The sequence below is a fragment of the Athalia rosae genome, chromosome 2, assembly GCF_917208135.1.
Source record: "Athalia rosae chromosome 2, iyAthRosa1.1, whole genome shotgun sequence".
Taxonomy (NCBI): Eukaryota; Metazoa; Arthropoda; class Insecta; order Hymenoptera; family Athaliidae; genus Athalia; species Athalia rosae.
In genome coordinates this window covers 29137945-29163071 of record NC_064027.1, presented here as the reverse complement: position 1 = coordinate 29163071, position 25127 = coordinate 29137945, and the positions used below count along the sequence as shown (strand labels likewise).

At 38.0% G+C, this 25127-nt stretch overlaps 2 protein-coding genes and 2 long non-coding RNA genes across 6 annotated transcripts; 3 read left to right on the top strand and 1 right to left on the bottom strand.

The window, feature by feature from the left end:
* The first annotated feature begins 5794 nt into the window (after positions 1 to 5794).
* Positions 5795 to 7839, top strand: LOC105693162 (RING finger protein 37). Its single transcript, XM_012412910.3, has 2 exons — positions 5795 to 6793; positions 6914 to 7839. The coding sequence occupies exons 1-2, from the start codon at positions 6174 to 6176 to the stop codon at positions 7731 to 7733; spliced, it is 1440 nt and encodes a 479-aa protein (XP_012268333.2). The 5' UTR covers positions 5795 to 6173; the 3' UTR covers positions 7734 to 7839.
* A 411-nt stretch (positions 7840 to 8250) lies between these two features.
* On the bottom strand, positions 8251 to 25068 carry LOC105693161 (intermembrane lipid transfer protein VPS13B). 3 transcript variants are annotated; one of them, XM_012412908.4, is made up of 51 exons: positions 24914 to 25068; positions 24729 to 24808; positions 23926 to 24132; positions 23635 to 23812; positions 23461 to 23542; positions 23157 to 23332; positions 22951 to 23054; positions 22569 to 22821; positions 22306 to 22493; positions 22030 to 22239; positions 21772 to 21910; positions 21578 to 21695; positions 21355 to 21497; positions 21109 to 21281; positions 20872 to 21048; positions 20505 to 20793; positions 20236 to 20398; positions 19766 to 20162; positions 19451 to 19586; positions 19192 to 19359; positions 18838 to 19079; positions 18552 to 18762; positions 18263 to 18467; positions 18021 to 18198; positions 17605 to 17937; positions 17326 to 17529; positions 17123 to 17238; positions 16719 to 17043; positions 16522 to 16644; positions 16323 to 16436; positions 15970 to 16239; positions 15242 to 15877; positions 15045 to 15140; positions 13672 to 14953; positions 13518 to 13600; positions 13279 to 13457; positions 12975 to 13179; positions 12733 to 12897; positions 12479 to 12640; positions 12185 to 12384; positions 11949 to 12099; positions 11621 to 11771; positions 11227 to 11549; positions 11025 to 11156; positions 10398 to 10947; positions 9930 to 10334; positions 9667 to 9843; positions 9419 to 9589; positions 9145 to 9338; positions 8706 to 9050; positions 8251 to 8637 (listed from the first exon to the last, which is right to left on the bottom strand). In XM_012412908.4, the coding sequence occupies exons 3-51, from the start codon at positions 24010 to 24012 to the stop codon at positions 8407 to 8409; spliced, it is 11340 nt and encodes a 3779-aa protein (XP_012268331.2). In that variant the 5' UTR covers positions 24013 to 24132; positions 24729 to 24808; positions 24914 to 25068; the 3' UTR covers positions 8251 to 8406. The 3 variants fall into 3 exon arrangements, with proteins under 3 accessions (XP_012268331.2, XP_012268332.2, XP_048505378.1); XM_012412909.3 differs by having other exon boundaries at positions 19451 to 19577; XM_048649421.1 differs by lacking the exon at positions 24729 to 24808 and having other exon boundaries at positions 24914 to 25026.
* Positions 12315 to 14533, top strand: LOC125499810. The gene is made up of 4 exons (XR_007276798.1): positions 12315 to 13015; positions 13114 to 13421; positions 14050 to 14225; positions 14393 to 14533. It is a non-coding gene; the product is annotated as an uncharacterized LOC125499810 (long non-coding RNA).
* LOC125499811 lies at positions 20048 to 21370 on the top strand. The gene is made up of 3 exons (XR_007276799.1): positions 20048 to 20188; positions 20255 to 20421; positions 21232 to 21370. It is a non-coding gene; the product is annotated as an uncharacterized LOC125499811 (long non-coding RNA).
* Positions 25069 to 25127: the final 59 nt, after the last annotated feature.

Here is a 25127-nt window from a genome sequence, read left to right as displayed (position 1 = left end):
CGAGAGTATTTTATGGCGGAGGAGCCGGAAGAACAGCTCCGACTGGGAAGAACAGGGTAGGGAGAACGGGGAACATGAGCCGTGAATATATATATCGCGATTGCGAACGGCGGTGATATGAGATTAAAAATAAATGAATGAAAAAAAAAAAAGAAAAAAATAAGGCGACGGGAGATCGGATTATCGGCACGATCGCTGATAGTCACGTCAACGATGATACGTCACGTACGCGTGACGCTCGCGACTGATATATAGTACATTAAATTCGTTGACGTTTAAATTTGAGCAGCTGATAATTTGGAGAATGCAGCGAAAAATGAAACATCGATTTCTGACCCCCGGAATCGAAAGAAATCTAGTTTCTAAAGAACATCGAAGTTACGTCACAATCCGTCTAGTACAACAGACTTGAAAGGGTTGCGATATTTACCCCAAATTCAAAATTACGTTCTCAATTATCCTGATTTCGTGAATCAACCTTTTTGGAGTCGCGACTCGTCGTATTCAGCTCCATAATTATTGCGAACGATCCGCTGTAATCTGAATAATTTTTAATTTTTCTTATTTCTTGGATCCCGAACATTTAGGGAAAATAATCGTTCGTCTCGGGCCATAGAATTTCGGGTAATATATTTTCTTTCTATTCCATCGGTAACGGATATCGGGTCGGGATATATATATATATAATGACCTGCATTTCGAGCCTTGAGGACACCGGAGCGATATAATGACATACATTTACTTACCGAAGACTATACCACCGGTCAGACGGCCGTAGCTCATCACGCCCCTCTTCTCGAAGATTACACGAAATTACAAGTTTTTCGAACAAATAAGCTCGTCCTTCTCCATCGCGCGGAAGGAACCGGTAATTTTCAACGGTTATATTAGGCGAACCTGCATCAAAACGGTTCACGGACTCCAGAGGTGCCCCGGAGCATTCGGAGTGAAAATTTTCAAAATAATACCGGCGGGAGAAGTTACGATTCGCCGCTGATCTTTTTCGTTACTACGTTTCATCCGTTTTTTTTTTATCCTTTGAATTTTATTTCGCAAATTTCATTTCAGCAGTCGCCTCGTAATCTCGGACCGGAAAAACTCGAGGTGTTCCGAATTCGGAAAAGCGGATACAATTCGTACGCGACTCGGATATTTCGGACGACAGGATTTCAGGGAAGGTCCTTGCGCGCTGCACAGGACACAGGGATAAAGAACCGCAGGGCACGGCTGTAAGATCTTGTGTATAAATCAGCGCCCTGTCCGATACAACGTCTGACAAAAGTAAGCCCTGAAAGTCCATCCGCAGAGGAGACAGGATGCGGATGAGGCGCGGGACAACTTTACAGGAATCGACGCGAGGGAGCCGATGTCCCCCTCCGCGGAGTCGGAAAGACCGGAGGACTGGAAGGCCTCCAGAGTAGAGTATGGAAGCTGGTGTAGACTACGCAGGTTGTGTGCAGGTACTACGGCGTGTACGTAACGTTCGCCGGGGGCCGCTGCTTATGCTAATACGCGGGCAAATCAATTTATTTATATTTATTTATAGCATTGAAATGTCCGTTGATCTCGGGGTAAGCGGTGGCTGCGATCTGGTCGTCTTCGGTCTCGAATCGTCCGACTACACCGGAGAAGAGTTTAGAGCCGAGAGACCACCCGCGGAAAGTTAGAGCGGTTAGGCACAACGTATATTCTTCCCTGATTGAGGTGTGCAACCGACTTAAGAGGTAAAAAGAATAAGAAGAAATCCAACGAGCTGCCGATCTCACATTAATTTTCAAAAGATTCATTCCCGTCTTCGTTGCGTGCGGTGCGCTCCGCGGTGCCTCGAGACTTCTTCAAACTCGTTGACTTCCACTTCTTCTTTAGCTTCTATTAACCTGAACTGTGGGATATTTCCGATCAGGGAACATCGTTTTTTAGTCTATAAAAGGTACAGTCGGCTTGTTCGATACTGGTATGTAACCTGATTTTATAATTTTCGAGTAGTTTCTAAATTTGCAAACTTGCATTTTTCGCCAACTGTTCTGAATCCTCATTTTCAAAAACCATTGCATCGCAAATCTTTTTTGATTTTCGATTTTTGACCTCGTCGCCGTCCCAACAAAAAATCAGATAAAACAAATCAATAAATTACCGTTCGTTTCAAAAGTGCAGCGGACGGAATCGAATTCGTTAGCTTTACGTGTACGTCGGGGGCTTCTTCGCATGTTCTTCGGTTTACTACGTGCCATGGGAATTTCTTTCCCGTTCATTCATTCGTTTTTCCTTCCTTTTTTTCCATAGATAAATTATGTCCACTAAACTGTCAGCGCTTCCGACAATCCACGTCCTATTTCATAAATCATTATTCAAAATAGATATACACAATAATTGCGTCTACTTTCCCACATCGCAAAATGATCAATATTTGCGAAAAGACTTGACAGGCCGTTGCTGTATGAGAAAGAGAAAAAATATCGATATTTTTTTTTAGGAAACTGGATGTACAAAATATTGCGCAAAGATATGACGGTCGAAATTATACGAATATAATAAAACTCTATGGGCCGAACAAAAATTTTGAATTAATAAAATTGACGCAAGAACACACTCGGCTAATTACCGCAGCTGCACCCGACACGATCTGTGAGTTTAACGTAGAAACTGAGGTAGAATAAAATCGTCTGAATTACATCACGTGATTCAGGTTTTTAATTTGGACTCATATAATAACGAGTTCTGCGTGACTCGTGCACAGGATTTTATGTAAATATCATCTACTTGGACGTGTTTCTAAAGTTATGAAATATTCCGGCTCCATATACCTCAGAAAACCTGTGGTACAGGGATTATTAGACCTGAAATAGATGAAAAAAAAGCAAAGGAAAAATCTACACGAGCATCCCTGTACGTGTTCGGATAATTTAAATTCTGTACGGAGCGCGGTGGATCATTACGACGTCGAGTTGCGGCTAGTTTTTGCACGGAATTCTTTTTAAAAAAAAAAACTGAAGGAAAAAGAGAATCTATGCTTTGCCACATGCTGCGAAAGATTTTGGAACAACGCCCCGTACGTAGTCACACGGGACAACGCGACGTTTTGAAGTAACTACTCGCAATTATTACTATACGCACGCTTTCGGCGGTGGCTTAATTTTTCTACCTTGTCAAGATGGTTGGAAGAAAATAAACGTGAAACTGTTCACTTTTTCGTATCCTTATTTGTATCGTAATTATCGAGTGGAGAGGCGAACGGTTCATCGAAGTAAAAAATTGAGACTATTTACATAATTGCAGTTGACTTTCTGGATCTTGGTAAGTTCTTATTCTGAGACTAATTCTACGTGAGATAATTCATGGTGGACTTTCAAACTTTTAGGTCGAAGTTGCAATACTGTGTTATAAATGTGAGAAAAATTTTGGTCTTGTTCTTTTCGCGAAGCGTAATTCTGTTATTCTGACCTATGGGTACACGTAAGGAAGCAATTTTAATAAATTGACGGGACGTAAGACGGTCCACCATATTTTATACAAGTTTGAAAGTTTCAAGTTGTTTGTATACGTACTGTACATATTTCGATATAAATAACGTCCGCGAGATAACCATCTGCGGTGTTGTAGGTCGCAGTAACATCTCCGTACCATTTGAACTCTTAAAAGCTTGTAGTGTACATACCTTGCTGATGCATATATGGGACATTATATAGGTATGTATGTACTTTGCCGCAGTCTCTTCTCTTCCCAAGTTAGTAATTTCCTTATCCTTTTCTTCTTCTTCTTCTTCTTCTTCTTCTTCTTCTTCGTCGTCGTCGTCCTTACAAGTTCCTCTTCCATTTCATCCTGCAGGCAAAAGGTACAGCGAACTCTTGCGCTGCTGCGGAGCTTAAAATGTACCATATATACATGTGTACATCATACGTACATACCTACGTACATGCGTACATATGTATTAGCTATGTACATGTACACGTACACACAGATATCACGTGACACATCGTACAGTGTCCGGGTCACGCAAGAGAGAGGTGATCCGATGAACCGCAGAGGTTCTCACGGTCCATTGTACAATTTGTAAGTAATTTGAAAATATATTGCGACAGGAAACCAGCCCAGGCACTCAACGTTCGATTGAGAATCTCTGCAGCCCCCGCCGCCACCTCACGACATCCCTTTGAGAAATAAGTTCTGAATGAATTTGCATTCGGTAATAGATATAATAAATGTTCGACCCGACGAAGATTCCCTCCGGTACCGAGCACGTGTCTCGCTTACTATCTGCATTTATAGTGCTGCACTTGAAATTTCTCAGACTGTTATCTGTCGTTCATATTTTAAGTAACGCGCTTTTAAGACGTCACCGACACTCGCGACAACGTATTTCAACATCAGCGAGTCTCCCGAGCAAGAAAGAGACTATTTGGAGCCAAGTGCAGCGACTCGCAACCGGAGAAATACAACAAACTCACCAAGAACGCGAGATGCGAATTCGTGACCATTTTATACAATCAGCGAAAGGTTTTTCTATTTTATTGAGAATTTTTCAGTAATTTCATTTACCATAAACGTAGTCTGACTTATTTATTTCTTTTCTTTATCTCGCAGTCGTTGTTGGTGAATGAAGACAAATTTTGTGTGACAAGATTTAACAGATCTGATTTTCCGTTTCGAACAGGTGGTGTTGGTAAAGCTTGAACGATCTCGTAGAGAAGAAAAATTTCAAAAGTTCTTCCCGTCACGAGTCCTCCCATTAAACTATAACCGATCGAAGATTATATTCAAATGATATTTACCGAGATATGTCGAACGGAACGAGTTTTGTTTGAGAATATCGTTAGCGCGTTCAAAGATCGAACGAAAATTTGTACGATGGTAATTCGTTTAACTGTTTAGCGATCCACTCATTGCCTGTCTTGGGATGAAATTCGGGGCGCGTGAGAGTCCATCTTTAGTGAATTTTCCCACGATATGTACCTAGTCCTTATTTGCCTTTGAAAAGAAGAAGAGGGAAACAAATTGGTGAATGGGTGAATGAGCGAAAAAATGGAGATAGATAGAATTATGAAATGGAAAACAGAATGATCAATCAAAAGTAAAGAGTAGAGAAACTATTTGAACAAGGTAACTATCGTACGTCAAAGCAGCAGGGATCCATGCACGTGTATAACATAAGCTGCAACCTTCAACAATGAACTCTTTTTACTTAGAATTATTAAGCAACTATGACCGAGTAGTCGAGTTTAAAAAATATGCTCACGAAATTCGTTAATTATCGATATAAACGAAAGTCCTATTAAACTGACGCACAAGTCACGTCGATAATTTATACGTCTAATCGGTAGATATTTTTTCAACTGTTAAAGATTTCTTTACGTAATATCAAATTTGTTTTTTAAATGTACATTTCGTATTCTGCAGGTATATTATATCTATCCGTTCAGAGTTCTGAATCCTTAAAAAGTTGTGTTTTAGTTAGTTAGTGAGAAATACCTAAATTTGAATTTTTTCTTTTTCGGTCGTTCAGACAAATTGAAATTGCGGAGAGTTCAACGAGTGTTCAGAGCACAATCGGTCGCGACCGGGGGGGCAACTTCTCCGCTTTTGAGGAATCAGTCTTCAAAGCTAGGCCTGATGCATTTGGACTTTAACTGCACCTTCTCGGCACCTTTATAGAAAATATTTGTGTGGCTTGTCGCATGTGCAAACCATTTACATAATTTATCGTATTGCTTATCTCTTTAAGAGCTGAAAAAGGAATTGATACATTTTTTCAAAAATTATTGTTATCGGTCGAATCGGTTCTTTTAGCTTTTACTCATTGTTTAGAAATTTCAATCGATATTGTGCTTTTGACACAATCATACGAAGATCCTTCAAGAAATCCTGTTTGATTCATAGGAACAAAGCTATGGTGTGATTTTTAAATTCTACAAAAAATTGCAAAATGATATGTAGTACCACCCCTCGGATTTGTTGTGAACTTATTCGTCATCCGCGCCCTTAGGGTAAATACAAATGTTTTTTTGCCCTCTGGATTTATCGTGGTGTAGCTAGTTGTAACCAAAAGTCGTAACCAACTTGTGCTCTGCTAGTGCTCTGTAGGTGCTTTAAAAGTGACAAGTGGTTGTTGAAAAGTCTGTTTATTACTAGTTCTTTAAAGAAAATGTAACGATAAATACTTCAAAGTCCCAGACGAGATGCTTCTCAACTTTTGTCATCCTTGTCTGAGACCAGAGATCAGCTGTAGTACTATAAGTACCGAAGAGTATGATGTGACAAATCTTATCTCTGGGTCATCAAAAGGCTTTTTGGCATACTCTTGCATCAAACCACCGATTAACATTGACTTGAACTTCATTTGCAATGTACAAATAATTCGTGTAATAATTTGGCCCGCTGTTGGTTCACAAAAATCCTCAGGATTTCAGCTGCTAGCCAGATCGACGAATGATCCCAAAGTGCCATTCGCCACTCTTTCCTCTGCGTTTTTGAACAATGAGTCCGGAGTGCTTTTCTACAGACGTGATATAAACGAAACATTAACCTCCGTACCCCCTGGGTTCTTGGCACGTTATATAAAGATCTCTGATCAGCAAGCTGTCAACAGAGCAAGTTCGCTACGACTATGTATTGTGAAAACAGAAAACTCTGTTCCTGCAATTGGAAGGATAGAAGTTTGGGGAAGAGCTTCCCGATGTTGTGGAAGAGATGTAATTGCTGAAGTCAATGCTTTGTGGACACAGGAGCATAGTCCTTGTATTTCAGAATCCAAGAAATTTTCTGAGCCTCTCCCAAAAGATATCAATGATGAAATCTTGTAAGTTCTGATTTCAGCCCTATTCTATATTTTGTAAAATTCTTGCGCAATGAATAAAATTTGAGATTGATCTCCTGGAGTTGAGATGATGAACCTTAATGTTATGAAAATATGTTTCAGAGAAAAAAGTGATTGCCCACTTGAAATACCAGAGGATTTTTTGGATCCCATTACATGCGAGATAATGGTACAACCAATTGTGTTGCCTAGTGGTAAAATTGTAGATCATTTCACTTTAGAACGTCATGAACAAAATGAAGCTCTATGGGGCCGCTCGCCTTCGGATCCATTTACCGGTATTCCATTTAGCGCTAATTCTAGGCCTGCAGTAGCAACTGCCCTCAAAGTAAGAATTGATAAGTTTCTAATAGAAAATAGCAATGAAGATGAAATAAAGAAACTACCGAGGTTGTTAGGCCGTAAAAAATCTCAATCTCAGGGACAAAGCCAACAATTGGATGTTGGAAAAGCGATTCCAACAGTGGTTAAATTAAAATCCGAGTATTTGTTAAAACGAAAGATTCCACATGCAATAACGAAAAATCAACATAAACTGCCCATTGGGCTAGCATGTGCAAAGCAATCCAGCAAATTAGATTTTATACCAACAAAGCGAACCAAATTTAGTGATATTGCAGTAGTATCAGCTGACAAAGTTGATGATGATAATCCTGGAAATATAAGCAGTAAAATTGATAGTGAATTGGAATTTAACGTTAAATCAGTGTTATCGGGTCTGAAAAGGTTTAGTACCCCAGAAACGTGTGTTGTGCCAGAAGTACCAAAGACTTGTTCATGTTGCACGAGCGACGATATAAAGTATAAACTACCGTGCGAGCATATTGTTTGCCGGAAAGTTCTTACATCAATTAAGATTTTAGAATGTGAATATTGTGGTCAGCCTTACACGACGAACGATCCTAAGAGGTTGCATGAATAGTTTGGCGATTAACGTTCATTTTTTTATTTCACCTAATCCAAAATATATGCACATGAGGAACAACGAATTTGTCGTAATAAATAATTAATTAGAAAGTCCATCAAAACCTGAGTTCACATCATTGTAGAAATACTGCTGTACTTATATCACGTTTTCCTTATCTTATTTTTGATTCTGGGAGTCAAAAAAATGAATAAATAAGAACTGTCTCTTTATTTGATATTCGGATTATGAAATAAGATTTGTCTTGATTATAGAATCCATTTTAAAGGATTCAGCAGTCTTGTAGATTGTGCAGTTTCCAAGGGAATTGCACTTCTGGTCATTTATTTACATGGGGCTTCCAATCCACTATTCATAATACAAATGAATCAGTGTAAAATGATTAAATGATTTATCGCATCAACTGACTGATGAAAAGAACGTTGTTTGTGTACATGGGTCGCATTAAATTCTTTTCCGATTTTGAAACTCGACAATCAGAAGAATTATTTCGATTGACAATGTATCAAGTATCCTCTTTTCCGACCATCTTTTAATGATTTATACAAATTTACATATCAAACAATCGTTTTTTCTTTAGATTACATACATATGTATAATGAAACTCCCCAGCCATTGGAAAATCAAGAATTGACTCAAGACATTTTTACGAGTGAACTTTCACACTCTTCTACAAAACCTGGAAACCTTTTCCCTGACTCTGTCGCTTGGCGACATTCAATAACGACAGAAAGTAGTTTCGAGAATCAGGAGAAACGTAGAATGTTATTGTGTTATCAGCAGGAGGCATGACAGGCTCAGAATTATCAGACTGTGCATCGCTGTCCGTAGGCAAACTAGCCAAACCAGAAGTACTGGTGCGTACATATTCCGCGACTCTCGCTCTCATCTCCTGATCCATCTGAAAAATATTCTAATTTATTCTCAATCCAGACGATAAAAAATTGAATCATCTTTTCAATATCATACCTCTCGGTATTCTCGGGGCGATGAAGGAGTAGCTAACTGCGTGACAGTTGGAGGGCAATGTAAACACAACATGGTTGTATCTGAAGGATGATCGATGCTGGTCAATTCATTCAGCGTGAATATTTTCTCTGTACTATCTTCCGCGATATTAACGACCAGTAATACTTGTCTGGTCAAGATTAACGATACCGCTTGGTTACTGCCTTGGTGAATCACATGGTCCGCGTTTATTATGTGTAAAATATTGTCGCGACCTTTTACCAAAAGAGGCATAAGACGCCATGCATATCTTATAGGCGTGTGGTTACTGGCGGTTGAATATTGCACAACAGGTCTTTGTCGAGGCTGAAAACCGTTTGAAGTTCAAATATTTATTGTTAGTGAGAGTAGGATTGCAACTTCTCGAATTTTGAAACTGAACATCAACAAATTTACTCACAGAAGGCAAGGAATTCCATCCGGCACCTTGCAGTAGTCCTTGACCAGTAAGAGCTACAAGCTCAGCAGCACCGCTCAGCGGTTTAGTTACAACTCCGACTAGTCCAAGACCTACACCAGCCACAAGCCCCCTTGTGGTTGCTTCGCCAGACCAAACTTGTTGTAGAGGATGATGTGCTATCCCTGCCACAGCAGCTGTTAAAAACGAGTTTTTTATTCTTCATTATGAAATTTCTTTTCAGTGGTTAACGTGGTTTCAATTGATAGTGAATTACCTAGAAGACTCATCCCAAAGCCTGTGAGTCCTTGATAAAGCCCTTGCGCCATTCCTTGTGGTCGCATTCTACGAGATTCTTCTTGTCGTTGAAGGTGCTCCACATCTAGTGTTAATCGATCCAAATTTCGAGCCACACTTGATGCTAATTTGGTGACAGAATTCACTGTACCTGGACATGATAAGAGTGAAGTTGAATCGCGTTTTTTTATTGTATTTGAAATATGGATATGTATTCCTGATTATTACCTGCGGTGACATGTTTCATTAGACTAGCAGATCCATGTGTAACACCAACGACAAAACCCCAGGGTCCATGTAAAAGTCCTTGAAATGGTAGTGAAACAAAATCCCTAAGACCACAACCTAAGGCTTGTGCAAGTCCTCCAGGAGATCCAAGGATTTCAAGTGATCCGACAACCCAACCTGAAGAGAGTTGATTGAGAAAATTTTCAACATTTTCGACAACTGTTAAATGTTCAAATTCGAATAAGGAGCTTTTTTATACTCACCAGCACCAAATATAGCGCCTGATAAGTAATGCATCGTTAGTGCATTCCCCAGTCTGTAGGGAGTGGTCAACAAAGATTTTCTTTCGAACGTTCCAAAATATAAAGGAGAGTGGTCAAGTGCTAAGTAGAGCCGTACCGATGTGTGAACACTCAGAAGAATAGACACAGGATCTATTATCAAATTCTGTAGCCTTAGAGGTGAGCTCAATATTTTTGCATCCATCATTATATAGTCGGGTACATGAACGGTTGACAATATAGGGACTGCTAAATTTTTCACATTATCTACTGGCAGTGCAAAACAAGGTGGTACCAGCGATGTGGCGTAGTCCAGGAGTTGTGTTATGTATGTATCCTCGATATATGCGCTGACTGGTGCCATGGTTACTCGAAAATCTTTGATACCTAGAGATAAAAGTAATTCACTTTACAGTAGTCCAAATATGCTGTTGTCCATCTAAGATTTACCTGATATTTCTCCGTCTTTTTCGAATGTCATATTGATCGCCAGTAATGAACTTTTTTGTAGTTCTGTTAGGATGCTGTTTAAACTACTGTTCAAAGAAGGACCGAGTTCCTTTTTAATCGCTGGATTTTGGCCGATCAATACTACTGGGAAATCAAAGCCCCCCTGGTCAAACAGTTGATTATCCAACTGCAGGTCTCCGATGCAAATCCAACTCGATAGAATATTTTCTTTTGGTTCCATTGTGAAAAACAAATCGGTTATCGACAAGCTAGCAATTTCAATGGTTTGGGCATTTTCATTCACATCTTGCGTTATAGTTATTGTAACACCACGAAGATGGATGGTGACCGATTTCTCACGTGTAGACACACTGTTGGATTCTGCTATCAATCTACCATGATTACACAGTTCCTGAGTGCCTCTGGTGTTTTTCTTTGATTTAGCGTTTACATGTTTTAAATTATGTTGCGAAGATACAGGTGAATCTGTTCCTGAAATATCTTCTTGTGCCGAAAAAAAGCTCGTTAATGACGTCGAACTCGGAGAACTCTAAAAAACATATTTCAAATTGAGAAAATGAGCCATTAGATATAATATCATTTACAAGTTTTCAGTGATGTACTGACTTGTGCAAGTAATGGATGTGTAGTCTCGTCTGAAGAGTTAGCAAGCTGTCGATTATACAGCGTTTCCACATCAGTTGATCTACTCTCATTGTGAAAAAGTCTACTTCGGATATCTCGTGCTGAGATTTCAACCTAAATAAAATAGTTGACTATGCAACTTTTAAAACTATTTACAATCAACTACTAGAAATTTGTCACTCACCTGAGATATAGGAAGAATATTAATATACGTCGTATAGCACCGAGTGTACATGACGAGCTTTATATCTCCATGGTACGGAAGTCGAACGTACTGATCCGATTGTGCAGATGTTGCAGATAGGCTGACGCCTCGAGACCAACTCATACTTTGCGATGCATCGCAGCCGCTGTTTGATACTGATGTTAACAGTAGCAATGGAGTAATACTTAGCGCCGGAGAATCAGGTAGTCGACTTCCAACAGCTGGTAGAGAATAGTGACAAGATCCGCCACTTTCTACGTCACAAATCCAAGAAAATTGGGGTGATTCAGCTAATATACCATCTGAAAATTAGAAACAGCTAGTATTAGTAGATAAAGAGAGAAGAGAAGTTAAACAATTGCGTGGAACTCACTGGCATCTGCATTCCCTTGTCCGAGGAGAATTTTGAATGCACATCCATTACTGATCAGAAGTTGGGGATGTTTATCAATGTGAATCGTGATATAAGTAGTGCCTTTATCTTCCTGAGTAGTCACTACGATTGGCATCGTCACAGACCCATTCTATGAAATGTTATTCACATCAATTATTCATGGTTTTTGGAATTCTAGGAAGCTGATTGATTTAATTGGTTCAATGTCAAAGAAAATCATCAGATGTGGCATAGTGGGATTTATCCAGCGCTTAGAATAGTTCGGAAGATTTTTTCTGTGAAATAAATATAGAAGTTCCTTACTTACAGGGATAGCGAGGCATCTGCGACTCATACCTTGGTCAACCCTTATTGGGCAAGACCACTGGTGGCCCAAACTTAGAGAAATGTACAGTGCCATTGGATCGACAATCTCTTGTTCGAACAACAAATACCATTGCACTATTGGAGTAGCATACCTACAACGACCACAATTTGATTATTTGTAACGTGAATGGATTTTAAAAATACAGCAAAATCAGACATCGGGCACTAAGCGCTCACTTTTTGTCATCTGATGGCAGAATATTCAAACTAAACGGAGTAAGATCGTCTGGTACTTGGAGATTAGACGATGTTTCGTTCACGGCAAGTGTGGCGACGCATAATTCTTGAGGTGTCAAGTTTGCGATGACATGACTGCTGGACACTCGAACTAATCTCATGTCTTCATGCATGCTGGAATTGACGCTCACCATGCACAACTGTTGATAGACGTATAGTTGTCAAACGGTGTTTCGAAAATTACTCAAACAAAAAAAACTAGTGCTCTAACGATTAATGAAATCAGCAGCTTACACTGGAGCCACAATCGACAGCAGTTTTCATGTTTCCCTCAAGTGGAATGAGTCCTCCAATTCGAGGCATATAAAAGCTTTGACTCCAATCTGGACGAGCTAATTGTAGAGCTGGAGAAGTGTAATAAGTGTCACCAAGCCCTACGCCAAAGTGAAATGTTCCCTGAAACAGTCACATTCAATGAAATGTTTTATAATTAAATTTTCCTAATATTTTCCACCCACTAATAAGCAAACGGCGAGATTTCTGCTTACGTCTAGTTTCGGAGGGGTCACAATTCCGTAGTGCGGAACCTGGCAGAGTTCGATATCTTCTGATACTAAAGATAAATGGCATCCGAGAGAATTCAGTATAAAACACCACGGCTGCAACTCCAATAATAGAGTACTGGAGATGAGTCCGGCATCTTGATATTTCACCTAGAAAATACAGCGCTTTTGAATTGAGGGTTGAAAGTTATGGATGACTAAAACAGGCGAATTCGAATCTCATTTACTTGAACATGAGTTTGGGGTTGTTCAGCTGATGTCCATTCAGGTACATCGTCACTCTGAAAAGGCCATTGTGGTTCGTCTTTTATAATCTCTAACTCTTTTAAAATAGTTTCAATATCCTCCTTCTCTGGTCTCCTAAAGAATTTTCTCTGGTCTACCGAACTATACGACAGCGGCACATATGGATTTGAAGCTGATATACCTGATCTAATGATCAAATGAAAATTGCACTGATATTATTGATACGTTACAAACAATGACACAAATTTCATTGAAATGGATAAAAAATATAAGTCTGGACTTTACTCGAGTTGAAACGTAAGCTGATGAAAGTGTTCAAAAGTTCCAGGACAGTACAATTGCTGTCTTTCTCCACTTCCATTGACATTTGCAGACAACGAAACTTTCAAAGAAGGAGTTTCCATCTGTACCTTTGCCGGCACGGGCAGGTAAGACCGAATCATGTAAAGTGGACTCAGAACAGCCTGCAAAAAATGGAATGAAATTATTCGTTCAGGCTTATTTTGAACACATTGAATACTTACAAGAATTTTTGTCCTGCCGTGAATAACTTGAAGAATTATTCTCACCCAAATGCTTAAGAATTGGCCACGTTCTTGCAATGGTACTATAGTGTACAAAAAACAAAGATAATTAATATACATGCCTCATTTAATTTAATTAAAGATAAAAACTTACCCTTAACTAGCCATGGCTGACTGCATTTCATGTTGGGTTGTAAGGGAATATCACCTGTCCATGAAAGGTTGGTCAAGCTAGCAAATCTTAGTCGCATAGCCATATTTTGTGTATTTTCGAGTACTGTGGATGCTGGCTGACTTTTTCCTTTTATAATATGCACGTTTTTTGAAGGAATTATTGTAGCCTCATTAGCAGCTTCGTACTTAACTAGCTTCATTTCAAAATTATCAACCATTTGGTTTGTAATAACGAGTTGCCCAGAGAAGGTGATTAATTTTTGGGTGGCAGAAAGCGATGTGATGTTGACAAAAATTGTGATATTTTTAGATGCGTTGTTTCCAAAATCTATCACCTGTATTCCATTTTTATTAACAGCAAACGCCTGACTCCAAGCCCAGGAATTATCTTCAATGGCGATCCTCAATAATTGATTGTTAACACTGCGCCAAAAATAAAAGTGACACTGTCTACTTTGGAGTATGGTGTTGTCTTCAGTACCGCTCTGTCCAAAACGAATCGGAATGTTGCTGTCATTAGCAATTACATATCTTGTGAGTACGACTACATTTTTATTTTCACTATCGAATGCGATTGCCCAAAGATGGGCAGAAACTGCCAAAGTATGACTAACTGCAGGACCAAATTTCAATGAAAATGGGTTGCATACGACCGAAAGATCTATCCTGTCAGCAATTGACAGTTGGACTTTTCCTTCCAGTGGGTCCAGCACTTCGTGCATATTGAGAAGTCCGTAATCTAATACGCGAATGCTAACGATTCCACCAATGTCAACCATCACTGAATTATCTGCCCATCGATTTAGTACCACAATGGCTTTTTTGTGCTCAAAATTGAGATAGCATTGGGTTGTTGGAATGTAACTATCCAATGTGAAGTTTTGAAGCGGTGCTGGCAGGCGACTATAACTGCTAGAATTTACGCAGTTGTAAAAAGCCACATGAATGGTACCAATGTTTAATGCAGCCTGCAAGTTTGGAACAATCGTCGAATTGAAATAGGAGTCAATTCTCAGGCAAGCCGCAAGAACTCGAGCAGACACCAGGGTGTTGGCATGAGTTTGAGATTTGGTCGGCCGTAGAACTACACGCCAAATACACGCCACTGCTCGGGCTGGTGTTTTATCAGGAAAATCTAAACGGTAACTATCAGTCTCCGACAGATAAAAGTTGGCGTAATGTTGAAACGCTGAGTGACTTTCACTCCAATATTCGATACTACATGGCACTCTTTCTTCGCACTCTGATTCATTTACAGATGCCTGAAAAACATGAATTTCAAAATCTATAAACATTAATTTCAAAAGGTATAAACATGAAGATATTAACCGACAAGCTATAAATTTCGATTACTTTGAACGGTACAGGGGAGACATGTAATTTTGTCAGCGCCCTCGGCTGTGGATAACGCCATGCCATTGCCTGTTGCGGACAAGTCAAGAATATCACCTGAACAAAAATTTAAACAAATGAATTGATTACCCAATGATTACAAGGAAAATAGTATTCTATAAAGAAATTGCTTCACTCATTTTCCGAGGATTGCTTACTTGATATGGAAAAGGCAGTTCATCACCATTTCCATCGATAAATTGAAATGCGCCAGCTTTTAAATCGTCTTTGTAGTGTTGATCGGAGTTGGAAGTCACTGCTCGCTTGACTTGCGTTTGGCCTTCTTCCGTTGGTGGCTGATTAAAGGAAGTCGCGATTATTTGACAGTCCTGTATTACTGTAGACATGATCTTCATTTGTTCTGGCCCAATGTCCAGGTAAAGACTTTCGCTATCTGCTTGGATTTGTATCTGCGGCACAGTATCAACATCCTGCCAGGGTTCCCAGAGGAGATAAAGTGTAATATTGCAGCACCATGGATTCAACAGGACTTTTATATTCCCATGTAAAACGACTGATATTATCAAAGAATCTAATGATACATTTTGATAAATCCTCTCTGGCCTGATCGCTGTAGACGTGTTTCCTGTCAGAGCAGATAAACTGATCAAAATTTCCGACCCAGAGTCGGTGTTTATGGAAAGAACAATTTGTTTCGTAGATATATTCAAATCAGGAATGTTGTATTTATTGTGTAAAGTTCTTGGAGATGGTTGTTCCATCGGATGGTTTGACTCCCTTGGAGAATAAGATGGTAATTTAGCAATCGTCCCATCTGAATAACATGCTATCAACTGAAATGAAAGCATTATTTGTATTCGAATAGAATTTCAACTCACAGCAGCATATTGTTTGTTACTTTAGGAACTATATGAATTTGCAATACCTTGTTCTTTGTAGATTCAATGTGGTTAAGCCTGGAAATTGAGCAATGAATTTTTGTTGGCCTTCCTATAATAACGGAATAATGTGGATTTTTAGTGAGTTGCCAATTGCATTTAACAGTCACAAAAGAAGGTGGTATGCCGGTATCAATGTGAGGATCTCCGTTCTTTGTTTCCATCAGACAGACATTAAAATCAGCTGGACTAGGTATAGGCGTGGAATGTTTTTTTTGTTCATTTCCCAGTGCTATTGTTACATCGAAACATGTTACCTAGAAACAGAATTAATCACGATATGTTAGAACTTCAATATACATTTTCACTGAATGAAATATTGATGGTAATTAGGACGAACTTGTAGTTTTTGAGATAAAGTCTGTTGTGAGATGTAGATATTGGGTTGATCGATCATTATGTAAAGAAGTGGCTGAATCACATCATCCTCGATATCATCTCCTTCGTTCGTATCCTGAAGTTTAAACAACAGATATATATAAAATAATGATCGTCAAAAAGTGCGTTTGCATGGAGAGACGAGAAGTGAAACTACAAACCATTTCATATTCGGAAGAGGTGGTTGCTTGTTTGGTTTCGTAGAGGATAAGCGTGATTTTACCACAGTTGACCAGAAACTCAAAAGGCGGTAACAACGTAGTGCCTCGTCGTGTTGATTTTCCCTAACAAACACGTTGCAAATTAACAAATTAGCTACTTCAATTTATAAGAAACTATTTTAACACATTATACTCACAATGACAGTAGAGTTGATGCTGGACATTTCAAAATCAACGCCACTGTCTTTAGCAAAATCGATATCTGCCTCTTCGGATATAGGTGCACAAGATGCTGGTCTTGCTGTTGATGATTTGATAGTGAATAAAGATTCATCTCTTTCCACAATACTTTCAATGAAAAAAGTTTTGAACTCATTACTGAGAGTAGAAATCAATTCGATTTGGTTCAAATTTATCGTTATATCAATATCTGTGAGACAATTAATTTCAACCGCATTCCCACAGACGATAGTATCAGGTTTAAATACTGTTGCAGGAGCTATGATTAAGCACAGATCAAACCTAAGTATAGAATATCAGAAAATTATTAATTCGTGAACGGACATAGTAAGTGGACGTCTTAGAATTTTAAAAGACTCACCTCGTGATCAACGGGAATGTAGAAAGATTTGGCTCTAAGCTGCTTCCACTACCAAGCTTGTTCCATTCCAGTGCTGGATTTTCATTCATGGTGTACAAATAAGATTGCGACGATCTCTGCAACAAAAATCGATTCAAACAAGTATGATGAAAATAACGTTTTCCCTCATCATTTAAATTGAATGAATCTGATGTAGAAAATACCTTGGTAATGCTAAGTTTGTAATTTTTCCATGTAGTCGTATCTGCACAGACACCTTTCACATTGATTTGATATTGTCGATCTTCGACTGCAGAACCAGGTACGTTTAATATATTTGCCTGCGCAGCTAGTTGGTATATATCTGATCGTATTGGTATTCTACAAATCGGATTTTCAGCATGTGGTGTGATACTGATGCCATCTAACTAGATTACAAACATGAATTTTTAATTAGCTAAAAGAATAAAACAATCGGGTAAATTATATTTTTGAGGCGTAACCTGTATTATTAGTAGATCATGGAGTAGTTTACATCTGGCATCGGCAGATGCGGGTAGCATAAGTCTGCATCCCTTGAATTCGAGGTACACGAGCGGTAAAGAATCGTTTCTTAAATTCGCTAAGCCACCCAAAGTAGATGAGGTAAATTTGCCAGGCGCATTGTCGATGGTCTTATTATGGGAGCGTCGGGTCAAATGCATGAACGGTTCAACGAGCTGCGTATACTTGCCAATAATACTCAATGGTAATATTATGTCCAACATTTGCATTTTAATCACCAGTTCACTTATATATCCACTCATAAATTGACTCGTATCTGATCTAGATTCCGACTAAAAAAGATTTTTTCATCACCAATCACCTTATTCGTGAGTTCCACGACTACAACAAATTTTCTTTCGTGCGAGATCCTTACCCGCTGAAGTTTACGACGTTTTTGGGTACCCCATCGCGTGTGCACTTCTCCACATTTTGCTCTAGTGAGAACTAGACTTAGAAAACCAGAATCTTCACCTTTTTCTGAATTATCTTCTCTGCCACACATTACCAAACCACCATATTCCGCACGATCCCAGCCTTGGGTATTCGGTTGTCTGTTATTGACAGTTCATCAAATGAATTAATATGAAAAGATATTTCTGGAAAACATTGATTTACCTGACATAGTTCAGAATTGTAGCGGTTGTAATTTTCGTCTTTAGTTTAAGGTAAACTGGTTGTAAATCCAATGAGGTGATAATGTCTTCCAGCTCCAATATGATTTTCGAAGATGCACCTTCTGACTGTCCCATAACATAAAATTTGACTGCCAACTTATTTATCGTCCACTGAACCCAGGCTGTTAAAGTCAAGCTGTCTGTTTCTGTGTAAAAAATTTCAAATTGCCATTATTGTTCTACAGTTCTAAGTTCGAATTTTAATTATAATAATCTGATTATAACATCACCTTGCCCAACATCTTCCCTGGTAGTTGATAACGTTGAGGTAGTGGCACTGTCCTCTCTGAATAATGTTTGATTTGGACTAGATTGCACCAATGTAGGAAGAATAGTTTGCATTTCTCCCGGAACATCTGTGGTACTTCTACTAGGCATGCTTGGATAAATACCTTGCATTACGTTCAGTATATTTACTGCAATGCTGCTAATAAATACAACCTAATATGAATAGTGAAAATTTACCTGCCCGACTAGATGAATGTAAAATATGAAATATGATTATTGTTCACTGACCTGTTCTTCCGAGATTGAAACGGTAATTGGTGTGGTATCAATATGAACATAGAGGCTTAGAGCCGCCAATTTATTTGCCAGCGGTGGTTTGGAAATACTCGAAGATTCTGTTGCGGTTTTAGCAGTCAATCCAACAGTAGCATTAAGAGATACTTTTTTAATTAGGTTTCTTTTTAGTTCTCTTTGGAGCGTATAACAGTGAAAATCGTTAACGTTTACAGTCCATGGAAAACTCTGAATTTCTATAAAATATTCCAGTAACTTCACACAAATGCATAACTCCATTATATTTATTATCTAAATATGAAGTAGTCTCTACTCATTTATTCGGACAATTTAAAAATATTAACTCACCAGGGGTCCAAATGGCTTTCGGTAACTGCACAGGTAAGTCTTTTAGATATTGCGACAAAGTCTCAGCTTGCATATTAGTTGAATTTAAGTAAAGTGACGGTGTCCTTATCACAAGCATTCGCAAATTTTGGTCTTCCCTCAAAGCTTGTTCTTTTGCTTGCTCAATACCTGCAATGCACAGAGTTATTTCAGTCTCTTGGGTTTTAAAAAGCAAATGAATTTAGTTATGCAAGTTTCAAATTTCGACAATTGTACGTACCATGGACGCCGATGCCGCTCATTGTTGTGGTTGGGATATAAATAACAATATGTCCAATATATCCACTTAACACAAGTCCACGCCAACCGGGATACCAATCGACCATCCTATCCAATACCCCCATTTTCTGTAAGTTCTACCACCAATCATTACGTTTTCTGATAACTAAATTTTCTTACTTAAATTTGATACCTTATTCATTATATTTGCTTACTTTTAGAGAAAAAACAGCAAGTTTGAGAAGAATAATCTCCTGTACTAATGTATAACTAGAATATCAGAAAAAAATGTACGTATGTTTTTCAACATGCTTACAGCCTGCGATGAGAGAGTTTCAGTTTTTTGATCAGACTTGGGTGGGTCATCCATCTTTGATCGTGAATTAGATCCATCAGCGGTAATTCCAGATTTCCGTTTCTCTTTATCCGATGAGCTGTGAACGCTTTGACTGAGACCTGGAAAATGTTTTTTGCGAACGGATGCATCAGGGGACAGTTCTCCAGGCGCTGGCTGTTGGACCTCCAGGGGTATTGTGCTGGCTTGATCTAGTTTGTAATAAACCGGGTAATATTGAAGCCACTGAGAAAGCAAAGGATCCAGAGAACCTCGGATCTCAGATACTTGGAATGAAAGAATTGGTGGATGAAGCTGTTTGCTAGGATCCTTTGAAAACTGTACTACAGCTGATAATAATGGCTTGGTATCCGCCTCGCTGTAAAAAATATTTTCAGTCAAAAGGTAATGACATGATACAGTGTTTATTAGATATGTGAAGTACGACATACCTCTGAAGATCACTTTCAGGACCAGAAAGAACAAACGTTTGTTGGAAATCATTGAGTAAGAAAATTTTCACAGAAGCTATATTCAATATATTTGAAACCGTGGCTAGCGATGATATACTTTTTCCACTTATACCTTCGAGACATAGCTCAAGGTAGACAGGATCTATACGCCAGAAATCAAAATACGTAAGAATGATAAAAATTACATAGTTCAAGAATAACGTAAAGAATTCTTAAGCATGCAAATCGAAATAAATAACAAAATTTACCTCGTTCCTGACAAGCATCGTTGAAAAGTGACGAGCAAATCATAGGATTTAGTGTATTCTTAGGATCAATGATAGATGATAAAATAGAAGTCGCAATCATAAGTTTGACTTTAGTTCCTGTGATAGTGATACCATCAAATTGGAAGTGATGGAAAACATGTGCCATATTTAAGCTAAGCCAATATTGAGGATAAAGCAACATTTTCATTGTGTAGCTAATAGTAAATGGCATCACAATTGTCGTTCGACTATCCCTTGTCAAATAAAGTTGGCAATTTAAACCATGTGCCTGCAAACAAAAATTTTTCATGTACCTGCTGAAAAGTAGGTTTTAAGCTATTATAATCGTATTCCAAAATTAACTTACTGCTGCATTGATGAGCCTGTGACAAGATTTTAACATATCAGATGGTAACTCGGCTTGCTTACACGCGCAGGCTGCTAGACGATGCGGGTACATTGGTTGGTCAATATTTACTAGTAATTTATCCCATTCTATACTCAAAATTGGGTCATCAGACAGTGCAGGTGTTAATGGTGCTGTCTGAAAAATTCTTAAAATTAAGTATTTTCAATGCACCTTGCCAAATGGCATTTTTTTTACCTTTTTTTCGACAAATTTTCTTCTTCGAGGTATCCCAGTGATTTGATGGTCGGCCAATTGTAATTCAATGGTTCCTTTAATTAAGATCAATTTGATTTCAACCTTCGAAATATTTTCTCTCAGGGCATCGTACTCTTCTACTGTGACTGGAGGAAGTTCATCAATGGTTGGCTCTATAAAAAATAAAACAGTCTTCCGTTAAGCATCGTACATCAAGATTGATACTTTAAGCTAGTCCATTATTACCTGGTTTGAGTACTACGTAAGGGGCGTAATCGTATTTCATGGCAGCTTGTTGAATAGATTCGATACGATGAAAAAGTCCTGAACACATCCGTACTGTCAATTCTCCGATTACGTATCTCACCACTCTGTGCTCATGGAAATTACTGTAAGTTGAAAGAATCATTGAAATGTTACCAAGATGTGACTATCGAATTTTTATTTCTATTCTAAATAATATTCATACCTGTATTCAAAGTTTGAATTAAACTCAGCTAATTTCTCTGGTGTGATATCATCAGGCAAATCAATGAGATAGATATAATCCATGACAAATGCGGGGCATCTTTCCAGCAAATTGTCCACTGCAATATGAAATTCAGAATAGGTTTTTGAAAATATCATATGAAAAGGTAAACGTACAACAGATCAGAAACTAACCAGACACAGTTGCTAGATGATAATCTATGCCGTGTTTATAGACCCTCTTTTTCCCTTTATTCTCTGTAGCATTTTCATCAAATAAAGAATCCTTGAGATGATTGTTTCCCCTTTTACCGGCACACATATAGAGAGGTGGCTAAAGAAATCACGAATTCGGCAATTTAGGAATGCTTAGTAGTGCATAGATATATTCAATATATTTATGGTAGAGGCTGAAAAAAAGGGTTCATTATTTTGATATAAACATTCATATACCTGTGCTCCATCAATGACTTCAAGATGACCACAACTGCACGTTCCTCTAGGAAAAAGATTAATGCTACCAAGTCCAGCTAGCATTCTTGTCCACGTCATGTCTTGGAGTAAAACATCTATTACAACGCCATTCAGTTTCAGAGAGAGAAATGATTTGTATCTAATTTTCCGAGGTTTGTAAAATAGCTGTTCCTTTACGCTGTCCATAGTCTATAAGTAGATAAACTCCTTCAGATAACGCTTCACATTTCACAATCCTCTGTAAATATCTTTTACCTTGAATGTCACAGTCGCATCATCGACGTAAAATCCCATGTGTATTGTGTGACCAGCATATGCCATCAGTTGCTCGCTAGACCAATCATTATCCCAATGAACTGGCAAAACAGATGGAACCATATTCCACGCCCAGCCAGCCCAACTTGCGCCTTCTTGTTGCGATCCTGAATCTGATTCGGAATCATCTAAAGATAGAAATACTTTGATAATGATGATTCAACAAGCACGGACTTTGCTATTTCAATGAAAACAATAATTACCTTCACGGTCATTTTCGGTACCTTCTTCTGACGATATTAACGATCTTTCTTTACTGGCTGGTAGCATTTTAGTTTGTAAAGCCATTACGAGAGCTATCAATCTTAGTAACATAGGAATCTGCTGCTCCGTCATACTGAATTCCATTTTTTCGCAGTGTAAGTCAAGTCTTGTGACTGATGCACGCTTTGCAGTGTTACTATGGTAATTGACTATCAATCTTATAATCATCGAGCACCGATACAATACCGGATCCTGTAAATGGTAGAAAATGTTTTCACATAGAAAAAATTCCAAACACTCGGTGATCAAATCAAAGATATTATGACACTTTTTGGGTATTTGATGAAAGATTTCTGTACTAAAGTTCACAAAGGTGATTACCTGATACACTTCGATTTTTCCAGAGGCATCCATTTTATCTAAACACAGTGTGAGATCCTGTATCGTTATAAGTTTCCTCAGGAGTACTTCGTAACTGCTCACATCTGTAAGAATTTAAGTAAATTTATTTGTAAACTCAAGCTAGTAGAGAAACCTGAATCTTCAATTATATATTCTTTTTTTAATCAATTAAACGTATATAATACCTGTGAAAGCTGGTTCCCATTTGTTATTAACACTCTGCATACTCAAGAACCTGATATTCACACTAAGAACTATATCCTCCTCAACATATTTTAGTATCAAATTATTACAATTGATCGTTATATTGTTCACAACCTTAGTCACCATACTCTTGATGTATCCTGGAGGTGTTTCTTCCCTGTTACCATAGCGTTAAATTAGTTAGATGGAGATAATTGAAGATGAGGGTGAAGTTTGATAGCAGAGATAGTCATGTAGCATGACTACCATTGATATAAAAATATAATGATGAAAAATTGATCATACTCTTTCTGTTCCTTTTTTCTCTTTGGTGGTTTGTGTACCGTAGGTTCCCCTTGGGTCTCATCTTTTAGTTTCAGAATACACTCTGAAATGTAATCAAAAAGCAGAATGTCACGTAGGTAGTATTTGATTGATGATAAATTAATATTCTCATTTAAATTGGGCAAGAAATCATACCTATGGTATTGATGGTCACTACGATAGGTTCTGAGGTGATTTTTACCCATGGAACGTGAATTAGTAGCTCATGAATATGTCCACTGACAAAACTGAACGGAAGATTAAGCTGTTCTTCTAGAACTTCTAGACGCAAATCCAAATTTTGAAAGGAGGCATCACCACCCCATAATGAAACCTTAGGGATTCAAATATTTTTCATAATATTTTAGAGAAATTGATCTTGAAAATATTTTGATACATTGATACGCAAAGTAAAACTGTATTTGAATTGTATGAGTAAACACAAACCTGTGACTGTTCAGGTTTGAAATTTTTAACATATTTCTCGACATAGCTGAGTATAACCGGTGTTACGTATGATTCCAAATTGAACATTTTAGCTGGAACTTCAGCTCGCTATACATACTTTATTTGAGTCCTTGAACAGTTTCAGTGGATTAGGTGTATTTAAAATCTTATATGTCTCGGATTTCTGATCATCAATTTAAAATGGAGCTGGAATTCATTAAATACATATTTCCATTTATATTTGGCACTGGAATAAGCTTCTATTATTTTAGTCTAAAATAGAAACTAAGTGGTTTGTACAATTCAATGTTGTCTAGCTAGTATCGGAGATAAGAATAACATCATTCACATCTTTTTCAAAGTTTTATTTCTTGTAAATCACATGGCCAAAGTACATAGGAATTCATTTTTAGCAATTTTGAGTACCGTCATACAAACATCCTGACCAAGAATTGATTTCTAAGAGAAGTTTTTCGAGAAATAGATTTTATTCTTTCGGATAAAGCAAGGGATGTACGTACATAGTACATGTGAGCAAGGATATATCTACTAACTTTTTTTAAACTCATTCAAAAAGATGAAATCTGAAATATGATGGTATCGCGTGCTGTCCGATAAGATATGAGTGGTTTTAATCTCTATTAGGTAAGTATTGTTAATTAATAGTGTGCAGGAAGTAAAGTTGATAGTTAATTGTTAATGTGAAATTGAGTTTGGAGTATAACCAGAGATATAAAGTAAATAACTAGTTCGAAATGATATTGCAATGTTTATTCTACTTTAGTAAAATAATATTGTCTTACGTGGGTGTTATTTACTATAATTTGTATGACATATTTTTTTCAACGATGCCATGTCACAAAATTCAGGTGCAGACTACAACCTAAAAATATAATGTCCATACAATTTTGAATATCAGTAAATCGACGTCCTGCCATATTGAGATAATTGGTGAAATTGAATCGTGTTGATCCTTGAGTGTTATTACCTGTAGAACATGTTCGGTTTATTAATAAATTCCTACAACTTGTATCCAGTCAATTCGATTAGCAGACCGCCACTCAACAATTCAAACAAAACTGCAACACAACAACATTTTTCTGACAAATATTCATATGAATACAGTAACCATTGGTCATTCGGATATGTGATTATCCACAGCATTTATTTTATTCTCTCTAACAATAATAATATCGTACAAG

Bases quoted from the DNA above. Each gene is read 5' to 3' on its own strand.
- LOC105693162 (XM_012412910.3), top strand. From the start codon at position 6,174: ATGCTTCTCAACTTTTGTCATCCTTGTCTGAGACCAGAGATCAGCTGT. The intron at 6,794-6,913 runs GTAAGTTCTGAT...AATATGTTTCAG, and splicing joins GATATCAATGATGAAATCTT to AGAAAAAAGTGATTGCCCAC.
- LOC105693161 (XM_012412908.4), bottom strand. From the start codon at position 24,012: ATGTTCAATTTGGAATCATACGTAACACCGGTTATACTCAGCTATGTC. The intron at 22,494-22,568 runs GTAATTATTGTT...TTCTATCTTTAG, and splicing joins TACCGAAAATGACCGTGAAG to ATGATTCCGAATCAGATTCA. The intron at 17,239-17,325 runs GTATTTTCTACA...TTTTTGTTGCAG, and splicing joins ACAAACTTAGCATTACCAAG to AGATCGTCGCAATCTTATTT.